The sequence below is a fragment of the Neoarius graeffei genome, chromosome 17, assembly GCF_027579695.1.
Source record: "Neoarius graeffei isolate fNeoGra1 chromosome 17, fNeoGra1.pri, whole genome shotgun sequence".
In the NCBI taxonomy this organism is placed as follows: Eukaryota; Metazoa; Chordata; class Actinopteri; order Siluriformes; family Ariidae; genus Neoarius; species Neoarius graeffei.
The window spans coordinates 56,760,811-56,781,118 of NC_083585.1; the positions used below are offsets into that span (position 1 = coordinate 56,760,811).

General features: G+C 43.1%; 1 protein-coding gene across 1 annotated transcript in view; it reads left to right on the forward strand.

Moving 5' to 3' along the window:
* The first annotated feature begins 698 nt into the window (after positions 1–698).
* nlk2 (nemo-like kinase, type 2) overlaps positions 699–20,308 on the forward strand; it is a 269,767-nt gene continuing 250,157 nt past the window's right edge. Inside the window, exon 1 of the mRNA XM_060897765.1 lies at positions 699–2,511. Coding sequence (XP_060753748.1) covers positions 2,027–2,511 — 485 coding nt within the window. The 5' untranslated portion in view covers positions 699–2,026. The remainder of the gene's footprint in view (positions 2,512–20,308) is intronic.

Below are 20,308 nucleotides of genomic sequence, written 5' to 3' on the forward strand. Positions count from 1 at the left end.
CCCATGTGCATTTAATTTCTCTGTGAGTTTTATTTACTTATTCATTCTTAGACTGGAGGCTTTGACTCTTTTTTTGTATCCACAGACAAAGACAATAAAGTTGCATGAATCATGATCACACAAACTTGGCCGCCTTTTACCTTTTACCCTCGGCACATCAACGATTTGAAGAATAATTGGCCAGCGAATGGTGGCAATCATTTCATCCCAGAAATGCGCTTCAAGTGGCGGCTGACAATTGGTCGATTCGCCTCGCCTCATCTCATCCGCGTGAAACTGACGCTCCTTTCAGCGCCATTCCGGCTCAAGATTTCCGTGTCGCTCGGTTCAAACATGCAGAAGCTCAGCCGCTTCGTAGAGCCGTAATGGCGTCAGTTTCGCACTCAAACGTTCAGCCTGTCTCTGCTTCTCTGGCAGCTGATTGGCTCGCGTGCTCCAATGAACGCGAAACTCGCTCTGTGATTGGTCACAGCTTGGTCAATCACAGCTGGGAGGGAGGCGTTCCAAAGTGCGTGCGAGGCAGAGTACCAAAAAGGTCGATTTGATGAATCGGAGTGCACTTAGAAGGTTGGGCGCGTGGAAGGCTGGGTTTATTCTCAGGAAGGCACCAGTGTAGGGAACAAACTAGGATTTGGGACCGAGCCATGATTTGAGCGTGTGCCTTTAGGTCCTGGCAGCACCATCCGGCTAGAGGGTGAGCCGAGGAGGACACTGAGTGCTTGTTTTGTCACTGCCAGCAACACTGGATGTTTTTTTTTTCTATTGCTGGGAATACTTGGATTTTTTTTTTTTTGCTTAACTGGATTTATGATTTGCGCGCTTGGATACAATTATTAATAACAACGCTGTAGTGGAAGCAAACACACACACATATATATATATATATACACACACACACACATATATATATATATATACACACACACACACATATATATACACACACACACACATATATATATACACACACACATATATATATATATGCACATACACACACACACATAGAGGAATCGATGGGGAAAATAAGTTGACTGCTACCTTGGGAGAAATTGTTTTTTGTTATTTTTTTTTTTCCTGCTTCCAGGGAAGGGATTGCTCTCACCACCTTCTGATCACCACCATGGGGATTTTGGATACATAGTATCCTGTAGTGCTTTGGCACTTCTGATGTTGGATTGTTTCTTTTCCTGAGTGCAAGAAAATAACAATTTCGGAGTGCATGACAGGAAGAGAATAATAATAATAATAATAAGAGAAGAAGAAGAAGAATCACACATAAATATCCACCTTGATGATTAGAATTAGAAGAGTAGATCCATAGGCACCGATTTGGCATATATGGAGGGAATTTGGTCGACTTTGCAGCCGTGCGTAAAATAACTTGCTCTTGGTTCGAATCCCGCATGCAGTCCCGGCTGTGGACGCGGCCTCGGTGCATGGATCAGCCGACATGGCGAGCTGTGAGATCTAAAAGATGAATGCAGAATTCCACACGCTGACACACATCCGTCGGTTTCCCCCTTTCACACTGCAGGAGAGGGAAATCAAGCCGAAGGTGGAGCAGATGCGAGGCCAGGTGCTTCCCACCTCCACCATGTGGGAGATCTAAGGCCGCGCACTGGATCATCCACCACGGGGGGAGAGGGAGTTTTTCCATCACATCAAACATTATTTTGATTTAGTTTAGCTTTCTTTTTGTTCTTCTTCTTGTTGTTGTTCATTTCTCGTAGGGTTCCTCTGAATGCCTGCAAAGTAGATAGATAGATAGATAGATAGATAGATCTTCTCAGAAGTAGGTCAGATCTTGCAGGAGATAAAGCTGGCCAAAATGGGAGTGACTCTCCTCTCACTCGTCACGCTGATATGACATCTTGGTCACTTTTCAAAATTTGCCTCGATCCATGACCGCTTGACCACCTGGCTGCGTCGTCTGTCCTCATCTCGGCTTGTGAGGATTCGCCTTCGTCCTCGGATCTTGTTTTCTTGCTTCCCCGACATCCTTCCTGGCTCTCCCAGAGTGCGTATGGCTCTTTGCGGGACCACGGCTGCGAACGCGGCTAAAATGATGGCGGCTTACAGCGGAGGCGCTTCGGCTGTGGCGTCAGCAGCCCACCATCCACACCACCATCACCAGTTGGCGCACCTTCCCCCACCGCACCAGATCCATCACCAGCACCACCACCATGCCGGGCAACACCATCTCCAACAACAGCAGCAGCAGCAACAGCAGCATCCAGCTCCGGGTTCGGCTGCTGCCGTCCATCCTGTTCAGCAGCAACATGCGTCCGCTGCCGTCATGCTCAACCCGAGTCAGCAGCAGCAGCAGCAACCATACTTTCCGTCGCCCGCACCCGGACAGGCTCCTGGTCCGGCTGCGGCTGCGGCGCCCGCTCAGGTGCAGGCTGCGGCCATCAAGGCGCACCATCATCACCATCAACACCATCTACAGCAGCAGCTGGACATCGAACCTGATCGGCCTATCGGATACGGGGCGTTCGGCGTGGTCTGGTAAGTTGTGACCTGGTTTAATTGAAATGCCGTTTGGGTTGGTGTTGCTTCCTGGTTCTGACATGGTTTGATAAGATTGGGAATAGCTGATGAACAGATGCAGCAAAATGAGTTGTGCTTGTCTCATCAGCAAAGCAAAGCAAGAACCTGTTGGACTCCAGTCAAGAAGATCCATTATACCAAGGTTTCTCAGTTCCAGTCTTGGACATCCAATGCCCAGCAGAGGTTCAAGTTTCACACCTCAGGATTTGTTAATTGGTTGGGTTTATGAGTACAGAAGCCCCAGAACTTTGTAGACCAATGGGCCTCCAAGACTGGAGTAAAGAAACCTTGCGTAGAACAAACAGAGCTGTACTGGAGACTTGGAGATTTGGAGTTCAGCACAGTTGTCACCAAATTCATTGCTGGAAATCTCATTTCCTGCCAAGTTTAGTCCCCTCAATCAGTCACACCTGCTCAACTCCAAGACCCAAAAGCACCTTATCGACCTGGTGGCTGATTGATTTTGGAAATTGAACTTGGTAGAAATGTTAATCTCCAGAATTGAAGTTGGTGACCAGTGTGCTGAACTCCAGCAGCCAGTAGCAAGTAGCAAGTTCAATCATAGCCTAGTTGGCCGCTGTATTTGAGTTTATGGTGTACTAAAAAGATATTCGTTGCACCACTTGACATAGTTTCAACGTGGCTTGAAGTTCGAACTTAAAACATAGACTTGCTTCCTTGTTGGTCCAACGTTCATCTGATTTCCATGAATGAAGCCAAGAGAACCAAACTGTGCTTCTGGAGATCTGGAGTTCAGCAAAGTAGTGACCAACTGCACTGGTTTTTCTGCCAAGTTGAGTTCCCCTTTCATGAGCCAACATCTGCTCCAACTGATCAGGGTTTGATGCCTTTTTGGGGGCTTGAAATCGAAACACTTGGTGTGATCTAGATCTCTACGAGGAGGCTTGACATGTTATTGAAACTGGACTCTGGCCTTTCATGACCACAGCTGACCTCGTCTGATCTGCATTTACATTCCATTTGTGTCTGTTCATTTGGCAGACGCTTTTATCCAAAGTGACTTTACAATAGGGACAGGACGCAATCCAAGCGTACAGATGAGCAATGGAGGGGTGAGAAGTTTACCGAAGGGCATAAACGAGTGGTTCTTTTGGTATTCCTGTCATTTTTTTGAACCTATAATGTTCCGAACACCAACTAACGCATTAGCTTGACCATGGAAACCTTATTGACAGCTAAAAACTGGAGCTAACAAAATGTAAGAGGAGTACAGCAAGCTAGTTAACTTGTCAAGTGTGTTAATACAGACACAAACTAGTGTATATTCCCACAGAAAACAGCTCGCTGTCGTAATTATCCTTTTCTAAGAAAGTTTCTGATGGAGCAGATTGTATTTATGGCCTTGGTAAAAAGTTAGCAAGTTGTCAGCTAGTGTTTAGCTATGAGCTAATGTGTGTGTGCTTGTGGTTGTTTTTTCCCTTCTCTCAACATGTTTTGTTGTGAGGTGGCTATTGTGTTAGCAGGAGAGTAACAAGAGAGCTTGGACCTTATTTGGCTAATAAAAACGTTAGCATTGTGACAGCCTTTTGCTGGAGAATGAAGTAAAAGAAAACGGTGGAAACCGCGAGAACCGTGGTAAAAACAAGTATTAAATTAGTAACGTTAATGGTACTGACTGCAAAGTCATCTGAAATTTTAAAATTGTTTTATTGTCAATGGCATTTTCCTATGTCCCGCAAGAACGATATTACGCGGACAAGATGTGATCATTTTGATGTCCTGAGGGTCGGTTTTCTCCGTTTTGTGACCGTTTTCCTCCCTCTTGAGGTAAACAGTATGAGTACGGCCCTACGGAAACAGGAAACAGCCGAACACGAGGGAGGAGCTTTAACTAATTAGCATAACTATGGAACTGCGTCACACCAAGATGGCGACTCGCGGAAAACATCATAACTCCGCATCGACCTCGGATAGTTTTGAGTCGCAGGGATGTAATTTGTGGTTGACGTTCGCGAATAGATCCGTGAAAAAAACGACAAATATTTATATCTCTTCTCTGTCACTGCTTTTGTGTTCTCGTTTCTTTCTCTGTAAGATCAAAACATTAGGTGCATAACGCCATGCTCGCTACCGTGGATTCGAGCCCATGCATTCCAAGGCTAAGATAGCTAAGCGCTAGCTAGAATGATTTAGTTATCTGTCCAGAAAAATGACGCGTCAGAGCAACGACCTTGCTCTATCTTGCAGTTGCGCTCACTAGGCAGGCTTTCCTTTTCTTTTCCGCTGGCGGGAGAGCCGACTCGTCAACTTGTTTTGGTTAAAAGTAGATCAAACGCCCCCTGGTGGTCACGTGATATTGTCGTTCACTTGCTTCGGTGATCTCCGGAATCGTAAAACGCGGGATGGTTTTTATCTCGGCAAGACATTTACACGTAGTATACACGGTGTGTGTGTGTGTGTGTGTGTGTGTGTAGGGGCCAAACATCTGGAAACAGCAATAGAAATAGAACATTTTACCCAGAATTCAACTTTGCAGTCAGAACCTTTAACTGTAAATGCGATTTATTAATACAAATGAGGATGATCATAAGAAGATCCTTGAACGTTTTGTTCCTTTGGAGAGGGTCAATGGGTGCAGAAAGTTTGCGAGCTCCTCCACTAGATCACTGAATGCTAGACAACTATGGATAGACACTACTGCTGAAACATCTATCCGTTCGTCTTTGTGATTACAACGGAGGCAAAATCACATGATCCCTGGTGACCATCTCCATCCAAGCTTCTATAAGCCGTCAAGAGGAATTTGGTCACGAGGCACGATCTCGGTACCTGCTCTGATCGGAACAGAGGAGAGCCGTTTGGCCTCGATTGCCTCTCCAAGGGGGCTTTGCTTTATTTAGGAGAAATGATACGATATTAAACCTTGCCAGTTTCAGTTTCGCGTGTTTTGAGGTCAGATTTCACTTTAGGTGCAGACCGAGAACTCTACAGCAAACGTGATTGACCAGATAGATAGACAGCGAGAGGGGTTTGCATTTGCAGATCAGGCAGCTTGTAGTTTGTCTTCAGTATGCCATTTCCAGGAGGAAGTAGTGTTCGGGTTTGATGAAATATCCTTTAGAATCAATATCCGCTAACAGGTTTGTGAAACGTTGCTGAGAAGTTTGGACTGAACTGATGGAAATCGGGAGCTTCAGTAAACAGCAGCTGGAAAATGATGGACCGGACTTCTTCTTCTTTTTTTTTTTTTTTAGATTTCCGCAAGCATGCTTCAGCTCATCTGCTAATTAGCAAGTTATTCAGGTGTGTTACCACAGGGAAAACAACACGCAGTGATGCGGCACTCCAAGGAACAGCTCGAGCTCAAACAAGGAGTGTTAATTGCGTAGAAATGATACAAAGCTGTTTTTTCTTGTGTTTTACTGGGAAATACGCCACTCGTATTTTTCACACAAACTCCATCCGGGACACGGAGAACCAAAACCGTGACATCTCTATATGTCAGTCGTGAGGAAATCGATGAATTGTTTTGATAAATTTGGGGACTTTTTGTTTGTGAATGTGTCGACATAATAAAAAGAAAATCACACGCTGGCTTGAAGATATGAAGTTTATCTTCTCGTGTTGAAAAACTCACGTTTTTTTTGTGACATATTTAAATAACACTGACTAGCGTTGAGTGGTCTATCAGATATAATCCATTCAGCTAGCATGATACTGAAAGAGTCGAAGATAAGTCAAAAACAAAAAGCCAGCCAATATTATTATCTCATCTTATCTCATCTCATTATCTCTAGCCGCTTTATCCTGTTCTACAGGGTCGCAGGCGAGCTGGAGCCTATCCCAGCTGACTACGGGCGAAAGGCGGGGTACACCCTGGACAAGTCGCCAGGTCATCACAGGGCTGACACATAGACACAGACAACCATTCACACTCACATTCACACCTACGGTCAATTTAGAGTCACCAGTTAACCTAACCTGCATGTCTTTGGACTGTGGGGGAAACCGGAGCACCCGGAGGAAACCCACGCGGACACGGGGAGAACATGCAAACTCCACACAGAAAGGTCCTCGCCGGCCACGGGGCTCGAACCCGGACCTTCTTGCTGTGAGGCAACAGCGCTAACCACTACACCACTGTGTCGCCCAATATTATTATTATTATTATTATTATTATTATTATTATTCATACACATTCCTTTCGGGTGTTCAACGCGTCTTTCTTTTTCAAAATTCTCTCAAAATCTTCCGTATTTAACGAAGCAAACCTGGCGGCCATGTTTGTTTACAGATTGTCCCAGTCGCTCGCTAGCGCGGAACTTTTATGTCTCCGACGTGTGATGTCATGTTGTCTTGACAACCATGCAATATCGTAAACCATACCCAACGCTCATTCTGCATTGGGTAGAGTGACGTAATGCATGTAGGATAAGCGATATGCTAACAATATTGCATGCTGTCAAACCAAATGAATGAAACCCGCTAGAAGGGAATGGGACACGTTTTTATTCCATCAAAAAAGTGTCCTGTATGGATAATAATTGTTATTAACATTTTCATTAGTATGGATAATACTAATAATATTGGCTGGCTTTATTTTCATGGTATATCAGATATATTCCATTCAGCTAGCATGATACTGAATGAGTCGAAGACGAGTAGCTGAATGGAATATATCTGATATACCATGAAAAAAGCCAGCTATTATTATTATTATTACTATTATTACACACTCTTCATATCAGCATTCTCGAAGGCCAATGCTAGCTTACCTGCAAGTTGGCGCTGTTAGCGCGGCAGTGAAGTCACCTTCCAGCCGGTGTAGCGTTCATCAGTAGCACAGGCTAACGACCGAGAAACTAAGATTTCTGTCTCCAGACTCTTCTTCCATGCTGCACGCTCACTACGATATTTTTCACTCATACTTAAGTATTCATTTCCCTCTGTAATTTACTGAGTTACTTTTAAAATCAACATCTACAGCTACACACAACGGAGCGACCGGCAGCCAAAATTCTCTCAAAATCTTCCATATTTAATGAAGCAAACCTGGCGGCCATGTTTGTTTACAAACTGTCACGGTCACTCACTAGTGTGGAAATTTTACATCTCCGACGTGTCTCTTTTCCAGTTTTTCGATGTCCGTTGGTATGTTTTTCTCTTGTAAATATGCGTGAAGAATATCTAATGACGTTTTGGTAGCCTTTCGGGTGTTCAGTGCGTCTTTAGTTTCAGTTTATTTACTTTATGCTTAAACCTTTCACTGGATCTTCTCTCTTTCCTGGCCGACAAAGAAACGATTGTGCTCATGCGCAACAGAAAAGTTTTGTCATTGGATCTTCGCGTGAGCGCCGACGTGTGACGTCATGTTGTCATGACAGCATGCAGTATTATAACAATATTGCACGCTCGTTCTCCGTTGGGAAGAGTGGTGTTATACACAGAGGATAAGTGATTTTGATAACGATATTGCATGCCATCAGTAAGCCCACTAGAAGGGGATAGAACACATGTTTTTATTCCATGGAAAAAGTGTCCTGTATGGATAATAATTCCCGATATTTCACTCCAATGATGTCACTCCACGTGTTTTCCCGCTGACAAAATGGCGAACCGGTTCAAAATTCAAATTTTTTTCATTAACTTGTGTTTTTTTTTTTTTCTGTGGATGTGTCTGTATAATATAATATAATATAATATAATATAATATAATATAATATAGGCGGCACAGTGGTGTAGTGGTTAGCGCTGTCGCCTCACAGCAAGAAGGTCCGGGTTCGAGCCCCGTGGCCAGCGAGGGCCTTTCTGTGCGGAGTTTGCATGTTCTCCCCGTGTCCGCGTGGGTTTCCTCCGGGTGCTCCGGTTTCCCCCACAGTCCAAAGACATGCAGGTTAGGTTAACTGGTGACTCTAAATTGAGCGTAGGTGTGAATGTGAGTGTGAATGGTTGTCTGTGTCTATGTGTCAGCCCTGTGATGACCTGGCGACTTGTCCAGGGTGTACCCCGCCTTTCGCCCGTAGTCAGCTGGGATAGGCTCCAGCTTGCCTGCGACCCTGTAGAACAGGATAAAGCGGCTAGAGGTAATGAGATGAGATAATATAATATAATATAATATAATAATACTGTATATATATCCAGACCTGCTACACTATATGTATTTTGCGTAGCTTTGCGATTTAAAATCAGAGGACGCGAGTACAATTTGTCACTCAAATGTGATCTTTTTTCTCCCCGGTAAAAAGTTAAGACGTAAGTGAGACACGATATAAATATCACCGATGTTTTGATTTCTCTGATGTTAAATCAAAGGTCGACCAAGATAGAGCCACATACTTCATCTCTATAGGAGTGAAAGTGGAACAGTTCCGGTCTCACAAGTGAGCATGTTGCTTTGTCAAAAACGGAAGTACTCTTGTGGTCTCTGAGTGATCATCGGTAAATGAGAACGTGTTGTAAATTCCTCTGAATATCCATTAACCGTCCCAGAGAGAAATAATGGGCAGCGTTTGAAATCCGTAGACGTCGTTATTGACTTGAACAGAGCGCCGGGTCGTTCTGGCGTGCATAAAAGGGGCTCAGTCCACCCTCCCTCTTCCAAAAGTTTAACAAGGAAGTGGTTATATGACTGCAGCTCTCGCTCCACATCAATCCTGTCTGGTTAAATGACCCCCATATTGAATCCCCCCCTCCCCCCATTTCACATCCTGTCAACTGTGACTCACAGCTCGCAACGCAAGAACCTTTATAAATGACACGTTCTTGGTTAAAAATAGCCACGAGTGATGTAAGATTAGCGCGCTATAAAAATGAATTTATTTTTGAAATGCAGCCTCGGTACCTCCGGCTCTGACTCAGCTCCCATGAGTCAGAGTGGCCCGAAAATCCAGGGTCTGTGCGAACTGCTATCAGGAATCCAGAGTGCCTTGAATCTTCAAATAAAGCCTTTAGACATGGTGTGGATTCATCCGAAAAGGGGGGAGGCACGTCGAGAGGCCGCTGAGCTTCCGTCCCATTTTTTCATCACCCTGCTTGCCTTGGCCACAGGAATCTTCTCCTGACCTTTCCTCAGAATCGCTTCCTGCTGCTCATTGTCCGCTTTTAATCGCCCCCGTTCTCTGCTGGAGTATTTTTAACCATCCTCTAGAGATCCAGGCTGAAGAGTTAAGACCCAGCCAGGGTTTCCTCCTCAGGTTTAGTTGGTGAGGCAGGGGAACGGGAATGTCCTCGCTCAACCTGCGACCTGCTCCAGCAATAACAGAGAACTGCTTTTGTTAATATTTTGTGTTTGAGCTCTTACAGGAAATGTAACAAACCAAGAGGGGATAGAAGAACAATAACAATAATAATAATATTGTACGCATTGTCGTAAGTTTACAAAAGTCCAAAAGTGCAATCAGGATTTTTCCACCGACGGTGCTTTCGCACCCATTGGTCCATTTTCCGAGTCTTGAGTCGCATTCAGGGTTTATTTTTACCTCAGCCGCAACAGAGTCAACAGGGCGAGGTATTGTAATCAGTGCGGTTTGTTTGTTTGTTTGTCTGTTAACAATCTAGCGTCTAGACAGTTGCACCGATTGACTTCAGATTTTCAGCGTAGGTGAGCAATGGTCTGTAGATTACCTGATTAAATTTTGGGGCTAATCGGGCCAAGGTGAAGGTGAAGATCACTGGAAAGGTCAACCTTTCAGTCAAAATAACACATATTTTCCATTATAACTCAAAAACGATTGCTGACAGACAACTGTTTACTATTATGAGCATAGAGGAACTCCCATATGGCCTTTCATTTGGCACCATGAAGTGGCCTTGAAAGGTCAAACTCAAGGTCATGGATTTCCAGAGGGCTGTAACTTGAAAACGGTTGATGGTCGACAGATATTACCTTTAGCAACTTATAGGAAGTAGGGATGGCGAAAACTAAAAAAAATCTTGACCGACCGCCGAGCCTCATTAGTCGGTTAAAGTCGGTTAACCTATGAGTTTAAAATTCTAGAATTGGAATTATTAGAATCTATTCTAAATCTAACCGCGAGCATCCGCACATTCAGTCCCAGTCGCCGCCCTCCACTCACATTACCTTTTCTACAGCGCGAAACATTTAGTCAAACGCGGCACTGATGTCGAGGGGTTTGTATTGGAGCGGAGGACAAATGGCTCCAGCTTAGGCTACATCCACACGACAACGGCAACGAGATGTTATTTAAAAATATATCGCGTCCAAATGGGCAACGATCAGTAAAATATCAGGTCCATATGGCAACGCAACGCTTGCTGAAAACGATGCAATACACATGCCACACCTCTAGGGGCGCTGTAAGACGGTCCCTTCGGAGACACCAGAACAATAGAAGAAGTAAGGACGCATGCGCATAAACTATTATGCGCGAGACTTCATATTAGCCACAAAGTCAGGAAAATCTGTTTGTAAAATTACATTATAATGACCAAATACAATGAAAAGTATTTTTCCAGTCTCACCTGTGAAAGGTAATCCCATGTGATCTCGTTTGGACGGCAAACCTGTTGGTACAGTTAAACGCAGCTAATCTTTATTCTCCGCTTTGACCTATCCAATATGGCGGCGAGGATGACGTATGATTCTACGCGGAAGGCGGCATCTTTAATGGTCCGGAATAAATTGAATGCTACACGTTGATGGATTAATTTGTTGTTTCTCACCTGTGAAAGGTAATCCCATGTGATCTCGTTTGGACGGTAAACCTGTTGGTACAGTTAAACGCAGCACATGAATCTTTATTCTCCGCTTTGACCTATCCAATATGGCGGCGAGGATGATGTATGATTCTACGCGGAAGGCGGCGTCTTTAATGGTCCGGAATAAATTGAATGCTACACGTTGATGGATTAATTTGCTCTTCTACGCCCTTTTTGAGGAATGTATTGTAGGACTTAAACCAACATCTGAAGAGGTGAGATCGCTCCTTTTGTTCCCTATTTTTGCTGGCGGGATTGACTCTGCCCTAAGGGCAGAGTCTCTCTCTCTCTCACTTTGCACCATTACACAATAAATATTCACAGTGAAAATATTTTGTAAGCGCGTTTCATGAACCAAGTTATAGGATTTGTTGACAACTCGCATCGAGTTCGTTACACTTCTACCCGGCGTGAAGCACTCACAGTCATGTGGTTGTGACGTCATCGTAAACAAATCCGTTCTACTCATCCAGACGACTTCACAACGGCAACGTTGCCAGATCTTTCCACTCTGGAACCCGTTCTCAAAAAGATTGCGTTTTGGGCACCCAAAACGCCAGTGCCGTGTGGACGCCAGGCCTAAACGATAAGCAATTGTATCGGAGTCACCTGAATCCGTTGCCGTGTGGACAGGGCCTTAGAGACAGTTTCAGTCGGCCATGATGGCGTTGAAAATAAAGTCAAGTGCTAGAAGAAGTACATAACATTCAGTGATGGGAATAATGGCGTTAAAATAAAGGCTGTTATAACGCTGGGTAATCTAATTAATTAGCTACAATCGTTATAACGCCGTTACCAATATCAACACGCCATTACTGCATGGTATTGAAGTTGCTCTGAAGCATACTGCTACGGACTAGGCACTTTTCTTCGAAGTGAGCCACAGAGACCTCATACTGCAATTGTTTTCCAGCTACTGATATTACGGTTACATGGCTGCTAATTGTGCACAGCCATTGGGAATGGGATAGCTGGAGCCAAGCTGATTAGCCGCTAAGCTAATATAGCAACTGTCTGATGCTAAGTAACATCAGTGAGTAACCAGGTTTTAGTTCAGATCTTGTGTATTATTATTACGTTGACATTAATATTCACCAGACTAATCAACCATCGACTTCATTCATGCGCCGTGTTCTTGTTTCTTTGATAGTCAAGAATTTCCTTGATGTTGCGTACCTGGTTAACATCGTAGTAAAATGTAATCCAACACTGAGACTTTTCTTTCGCCGAGTGGCAGCTGTCTTCAACTGGGGCGGGAGGACGGGACATGACTGAATGGGTGTTTTTGATTTGTCAGCTGTCGTCCTTACACCGCATGGCACGCCCCAAGCGTTTACAACACAGAATTCCAGGTTCTCCGCTCCAAAATCGGCAGCTTCAAAACGATTGATTTTTTTTTTAACCGACAACCAAAAAAAAATTAACCGGTTGATGTTGATTTGGTCAACCACTGGTCAAACGGTCATCGGTTAACATCCCTAATAGGAAGTACCATATGGGTTTTCATTTGGCACCATGATCGGTGACCTTGAAAGGTCAAACTGAAGGTCGTGGGTTTTCAAAGGGCTCCAACTTTAAAATGGTTCATGATAGCCAGATATTTACCATTATCAACATACAAGAAGTCCCGTATGGGCTTTCAGTTGCCGCCATGACCTTTGACCTTGAATGACTCTGAAATGTCAAACTCAAGGTCATGGATTTTCATAGGACTATAACCTGACAGCTGATGATTGAGAAATATTACCATTATCAACATATAGGTATAAAATAAGTGCGGGCAAGGTTTGTTTTGCCTGGCAGGACTTGTTCGTGTATTGTTCATGGGAGCAAGTATCCAGGGCACATGGCACTTCTGTAGTACTACAGATCTGTCCTTTGGCTCAGTTTCGCAGCTCGCATCAACAAAAACTTTGAAACCCAAAACGCGCAACATGTTTGATTCACTTCCTGCAGTCGAGTCGATTCTGACTCCAATTGCTTTCCCACTACAGTAGGATTCACTGGGAAGCGAACCAAGAACACCTCACCTGGATGCTGTCACTCAGCCGCATAGAGAACCTATGGGGTGGACGATATGACCAAAGTATCACACAGGGCTCGAAATTCATATATTTTTTCACCAGCCAGCCGGACTAGTTACTGTACCTTCCAAAGTAACTCGCCAAACAGAAAATCAACTCGCCAAAATTTGTTCATGTATGAATTTTACTTCTGTCAAAAATAACACAAAAGAGAGTAGTTACCATTGTTCATGACTAATGCGCATTTATTTCAAGACCCGAGTATTTTAATACTGTTTTTTTTTTTTTTTTGCACACTTTACAAACTGGCATTTGCTGTTTCACGTCCTCCTCGCGATATCCAAAAAAATGCCGGATGACTGACCCCTTACTAGTTCTTTTAGGAACCAATTCGTCCGCTTCCATTTTTAATTTGTCGCTGGAATTCACAGAGCTTACACGGTAGCGTATGCAACACCAGCGATTGCACAAACTGAGCCAGCGCTGTAAACCGAAACTAGAAAATCTTCCCGCAAGTTCCTTTCAGCACCGAGATGTCGCCCGGGATTGGTTGGCGAGTGCGTGACGTTATTGTTTTTTTTACCCTTAGGCAGCCTCTCACGTTCCTGCCTGAGGGACAGGGAGAAAACCACCGGAAAAGGTTTTAAACAAACGCAACAAACACGAAACAAACGCAAGTCGGCAGATGACCATAAAATACTCGATAGTTACGATATAATAATTATATGTATCTCACACAGAATTTTCGGAGATATATCGAGTATATATATATATATATATATATTTTTTTTTTTTTCAAGATTTTTTTTGGGCTCTTTTCACCTTTATTGGACAGGACAGTGCAGAGACAGGAAACGAGTGGGAGAGAGAGACGGATCGGGAAACGACCCCGGGTCGGGTCGGAACCGAACCTGGGTCCCCGGATTTATGGTATGGCGCCTTATCCACCTGAGCCACGATGCCCCCATATATTGAGTATATTTGATATATCGCACAGCCCTAGTCTGAATCTTCGCTTCATATATATTTTTTATTTTCAACTAGCCAGCCGGGCTGCCTAGTGACAAGAATTACCCGCTGAATGACAAATTAAGTCACCTTGGGCGACCGGACCACCGCGAATTTCGAGCCCTGTCATATCACATCGTATCATATAATACTTGGAAAACCAAAATACATATTTTTGTTTTATTCATGTTCATGTATGACATTTGATGTGTATCATGATCCATAGGTGAGCGAACCAGATTCCAGCAAAACAGTAACCTTGCATTTGTTTGTTTGTTTTATTTTTTAATTATAAAACCTAGTGTATGTATTATAATAATAATAATATTGGCTGGCTTTTTTCGTGGTATATCAGAGGAGTTCAATATCACGCTAGCTGAATGGAATATATCTGATATACCACTCAACACCAGCCAATATTCATTAAATATTCCTTTATGTAATAAACTTCTATGAACGTTCGTACTCCATCCATTTGCTTCTTTATATTTCAGCAGTCTGTAAAAAGAGAGCTCTGATTTCTCATTAAATCTATTGTATAGTTAATCACACAACAGCTCTTTCACATTTTAGATCTGCTTTTGTGTGTTTTTGCAGCATTAGAGCTGTGTTACTTCCACCTACAGTGAAGTCACGCGCATTACCGCTATTTAAATAATATTAGCTGGCGTTGAGTGGGATATCAGATATATTCCATTCAGCTAGCATGATACTGAATGAGTCGAAGACGAGTAGCTGAATGGAATATATCTGATAGACCATGAAAAAAAGCCAGCCAATATTATTATTATTATACAAACACACTCGATAGTCCAATTATAGATTTTACAAAAAGTTAAGAACAGGAGGGTAACTTACCAATATCCAGTGCTGATTCTGATCCAATGTAATTCAATGTTCTGTCAATCCAATGTACCTATAAAACATCAAAGTTTTAACAGTAAAAATGGTCCAACTCCAAAAACTCCTGGTTTTTCTCTTGTAAATATGCGCGAAGAATATCTCATGAACTGTTGGTAGCCTTTCGGGTGTTAAACGCATCTCTCTCTTTCTAAGATCTCTCAAAATCTGCCATAGTTAATGAAGCATACCTGGCAGCCGTGTTTGTTCACAAATTGTCCCAGTCGCTCTCTCGTGCAGAAGTTTTACGTCTTCAATGTGTCTCTTTTCCAGTTTTTCGATGTCCGTTGGTATGTTTTTCTCTTGTAAATACACGTGAAGCGTATCCAACGAAAATTTGGTAGCCTTTCACATGTTCAACGCATCTCTCTCTTTCCCGGTGAACAAAGAAATGCTTGTGCATATCCGCAGCAGAAAAGTTCCTCATCGAATATTCGCATCAGCTCTGACGTGTGACGTCATGTTGTCTTGACAACCATGCAATATCGTAAACCATATTCAACGCTCATTCTCCATTGGGTAGAGTGACGTAATGCACGTAGGATAAGCGATATGCGAACAATATTGCATGCTATCAAAGCAAATGAATGAAACCCGCTAGAAGGGAATAGAACACGTTTTTATTCCATCGAGAAAGTGTCCTGTATGGATAATAATTGTTATTAACGTTTTCATTTGTAATAAAAGGAAATTAAACAAAAGTATTTTTTGGTAGCAAAATTTTCTTCGTTTATTTATTTTTTAATTTATTTATTTTAAAGAAATTGTGAATTGGATAAATGTTTACATGCTTCTTCAGTACAAAACTGTGACATTAAATCTGCTTGCTTCCAATCACTTCACACTCTGGAGTCAAAGTTCGAAAAAGAAAAATGTTTGCAAAAGATTCCACGATACCTGCGTAACCTTAGAAAAAATCGTATCGCCCTTTAATTTATGATGTCGATATTCTGTGTAATACCACCCAACCCTAATCTAGACTTCCATTTAAACGGGCAAAGCGGACTATAAATATAATTATATATTTATTAAGTGGATGAAATATAATTCTATAATTCAGGGCTAAATATAATTCTGAGTCACCTATGCAGAAATATGACTGAGAATTATATTTAGCCGGTCCTGAAAGTATGACGAGGTCAGGGATTTCCGGGTTTGACGACGTTTGTTCGCTCTGATCGTGACTAATAGTTAATCCTGCACGTTCTTTATGTACTTGATGCGTTTTGACACGTCTGCTTGAATAAGTATTTTCAGTACACTGAGGTATAGTCCATGCAGAAGGGCTACGGAGGCAAAGTAACCGAGTGTAAAAGGAGAATTAAAGCGAGGACGGGCTGCGTGTAATTTGCTGAGCGTGGGCTTTGGAGAGCGCACTAAAAGTCTCTGATGCGTGCAGCTGTGAAGGGTTGAGTAAATTGGCTACGGCCCTGCTCCCGAGAGCACTCGTGTCATGTGTTGGCTTTGCGTGTTCAGGTCCAGATGGAACAGGGCTTTCCAAATTACGATCGAATTCCCTGCTGTAAACCACTTGATTTGCAGAGTTAATGTGTGTTTATAACCCCGCAGGCTTTACATGTGCATCTACACACAGCTGTTTGCAGCACAGGGTCACAGCGCGGTGCTTTATTAACATCGAGTACCTGTGTATCATTGACGTTCCTGTGCATGTACTCTGGATTGACTTCATAGTTTCATGGCTTGTTGATTTGTAACCTCGGAAAGGAATTGAAACTGAAGGGAAATGTAGAGTATAGAAGTTACTGAACGAGCATTTCTGCAAGGTTGGAGTAGACAGGAAATGAAGTGACACCTTGCTCCTCGACGAAATCGTAAGGAAATACCCCATTTCACAAATACTGTTACACAAGGACCCCCCCCCCCCAGAAAAAAACAAAAAAAAACGTTGGCGCTCACAAGTTGGTGAAGGGAAAATGCGTGTGAGCTGGAAATCCTGATTCATGTGCTTGCTGGAATCTTGTTCATGCAAGATTTAATTTTGAAACTGCCTGAGCGAGATGAGACTAATATTAGAACAACAGAAGGAGGAAGAACATTTTTTTTTTTTTATGTGGCAACTTTTCTAGCAGGTGTTTCATTTGCAGTTCTTCAAGAAACACCCAAACGTCAGTTATATTTGCTCAAGGAAGTGTTTTAATTCAGAATCTTCCAGTACTTAAAATAGCTTGCGATGGATTTTCAAGTTGGCTCTTGCTTTTAGTGGAAAAAAACCCAAACAAGAGTCATCTCTATGACTTTTTGCAAACTTCTGGTTTGAGAATTGGGAATTTTTTCCCCCTCGTTAGACCGCAAGTTGGGTTAGTGGTTAGCGTGTCCACCTCTCAACCAGGAGATTGCAAGTTCTACTTGTGGTCAGGCCGTACCAAAGACCTTCGTAAAAATATTACCTACTGCCATCTGGCGAGGAGCCACAATACAGTCAAACTCTCGCGGTTACCAGAGGACCAGCCCCTCACTGTACCCTACACTGTCAGAGATAGGGGTACAGTAGGAGTCCGTTTCTGTCCCCCAGGCTTGTAGTACTCAAGTCCAGGACTCTGACTCGTGACTTGACTTGGAATTGAGCACTGATGACTCGGACTCGTGCATTAACTGCATTCGGACTCGTAAATTGGAGACTCGGACTTGGATTTTTTCTTTATTTTTTTGTAACATGCCATAGCAATTTGGCATAAGATATTTATATTTTTATCTACATTAATTTTATACTAATTTTGTGCAAGAGAATGTACATTCACCTGTTCATACATCATGTTCAGGAACAAACTAACATTAATGGCGCTAAAATGCCTGGAGAGACGCCTCTAGGATTGTCCGCTTTGCTTATACAGACTTCTCGTGCAGTGGGAAAAAAATGCACTGCTGTGTGTTCCATATGTAGAAGAACTATCGAGGAGACGATGGGGACAACCTCGAACTTCAATCATTATTTGCCAAGACTCCACGCAGAGAAGGAAGTGACATGCTGTGTTCATTGCTCTGTTGATAGCGGGGCTTGCTGAGCGATGAACTAGCTAGTGTTAACCCTCTCTCATGTTATTTGCCCTGTTGATAGCGGGGCTTGTGTCGGACTCGACTCGAAATTTTCTTTAATGACTTGGACTTGACTCAGACTTGAACACTGGGGACTCGAGCTTGGACTCAGATTCGAGGTTGAGTGACTCGACTACAACACTGCTGTCCCTCAAGATACAATCTACACTAATGTACCCCCTATGGCTCATTATTGGACTTCAAGGTAACTATGTGTACCTTTTTAGGGTCAAAAAGGTACATATGCTCCCAATCAGTATATAAATGGTACAAATAAGTACCTTAGAGCAGGGGTCACCAAACTTTTTTCTCTGGGGGCCACATTGTCGTTCCTGACTGTGATGGGGGGCCGGGGTCGGGTCAGCTATATAACATAGGATTGTATGACCCAGACAAATATGACCACCAGCAGGCCTCATTGTGTAGTAGAGATTACTAGCCTGGCACAGCCATCCCCACTACTATATCCACACTACTATATCCCCACTACTATATCCCCACTACTATATCCCCCACTACTATATCCACACTACTATATCCCCACACTACTATATCCCCACTACTATATCCCCCACTACTATATCCCCCACTACTATATCCCCACTACTATATCCCCCACTACTATATCCACACTACTATATCCCCACTACTATATCCCCACTACTATATCCCCCACTACTATATCCACACTACTATATCCCCACACTACTATATCCCCACTACTATATCCCCCACTACTATATCCCCCACTACTATATCCCCACTACTATATCCACACTACTATATCCCCACACTACTATATCCCCACTACTATATCCACACTACTATATCCCCCGCTACTATATCCCCCACTACTATATCCCACACTACTATATCCACACTACTATATCCACACTACTATATCCCACACTACTATATCCCACACTACTATATAGATTATATTCTTTGAAAACCGACACACTTTCTTTACTTACAAGACAAACTGCACGGTCTTTACACTGAACAAAAAAATAATCGGTGGTCCACTGTTCTTTAAAAACTCTGCACTCTCTGTCAACTTTTCGCTGACCGCTAGCCATTTTGCTGTCCTGAACACTGACAGTTCTCTGCGCGTGCGCTGCCCGTCACTGCTTGATCGCGAGCATATGACGAAAATTCGGAAAATATGAATAGTTCATTTTATAACTAAATATCAATTTTAATTGATAAAATCAACAAAATACAAGATGCAGACATGTTATTATTTGCCAAAAAGCAATTTAAAAAAATAGGCCATAACCACTTTTGGGGATTGCCTCATAGGGCCGGTTCAAGTGGTGGTGGGCAGAGGGGCTGGGGGGCCGGTCAAAGGGGGGTGGCGGGCCGGAGTAGGCCCGCGGGCTGTAGTTTGATGACCCCTGCCTTAGAGGGTACTGATCCAGTGACAAGCTGTTGTACCTCTAAAGGTACAGTGAAGTACTTTGTTTTTTGAGAGTGCAGCAATGTAATATGCGAGAAGCTGACGGCTACAGAAACAGAGATTGGCACCACCCGATGCACCTTAAGGGCCTGGTTAGTACTAGGACGGGAAGCTGCCTGGGAAGACCAGGTCCTGGGACGGGAAGAACTTTTGACATCTCATTAGAGAAACATTCTCGCTGTGAAATTCTTTTCTGTTTAACATTTCAGTTAGAAATTCATTTATAACAATAGTAACAGAACATTGTCAGACTATCCTAGGTTTAGGATAAACCCTTGTTACCTCCACCAACTTTGTTGGAGAGGGTTATGTTTTCGACTCCATTTCTTTGTCTGTTCCCAACGTAACTCAAAAAGTAGTGAACGGATTTTGATGAAATTTGGAGGAAAGGTGAACCATGGGCCAAAGGACAATTGATTAGATTTTGATGCAAATCCGGATATGGATGCGGATCCAGGATTTTTTTTTTGTCTCTTCCCAGCATAACTCAAAAAGTAGTGAACGGATTTGGATAAAATTTGGTGGACAGTTTTAGTATTATCCCAGGTTCAAGTGATTTGATTTTGATGTTGATAACATGTGGCTTGGTGGAGATATGCCCTCTACTCTACCGAGTGCCCTTCCAGTTTGC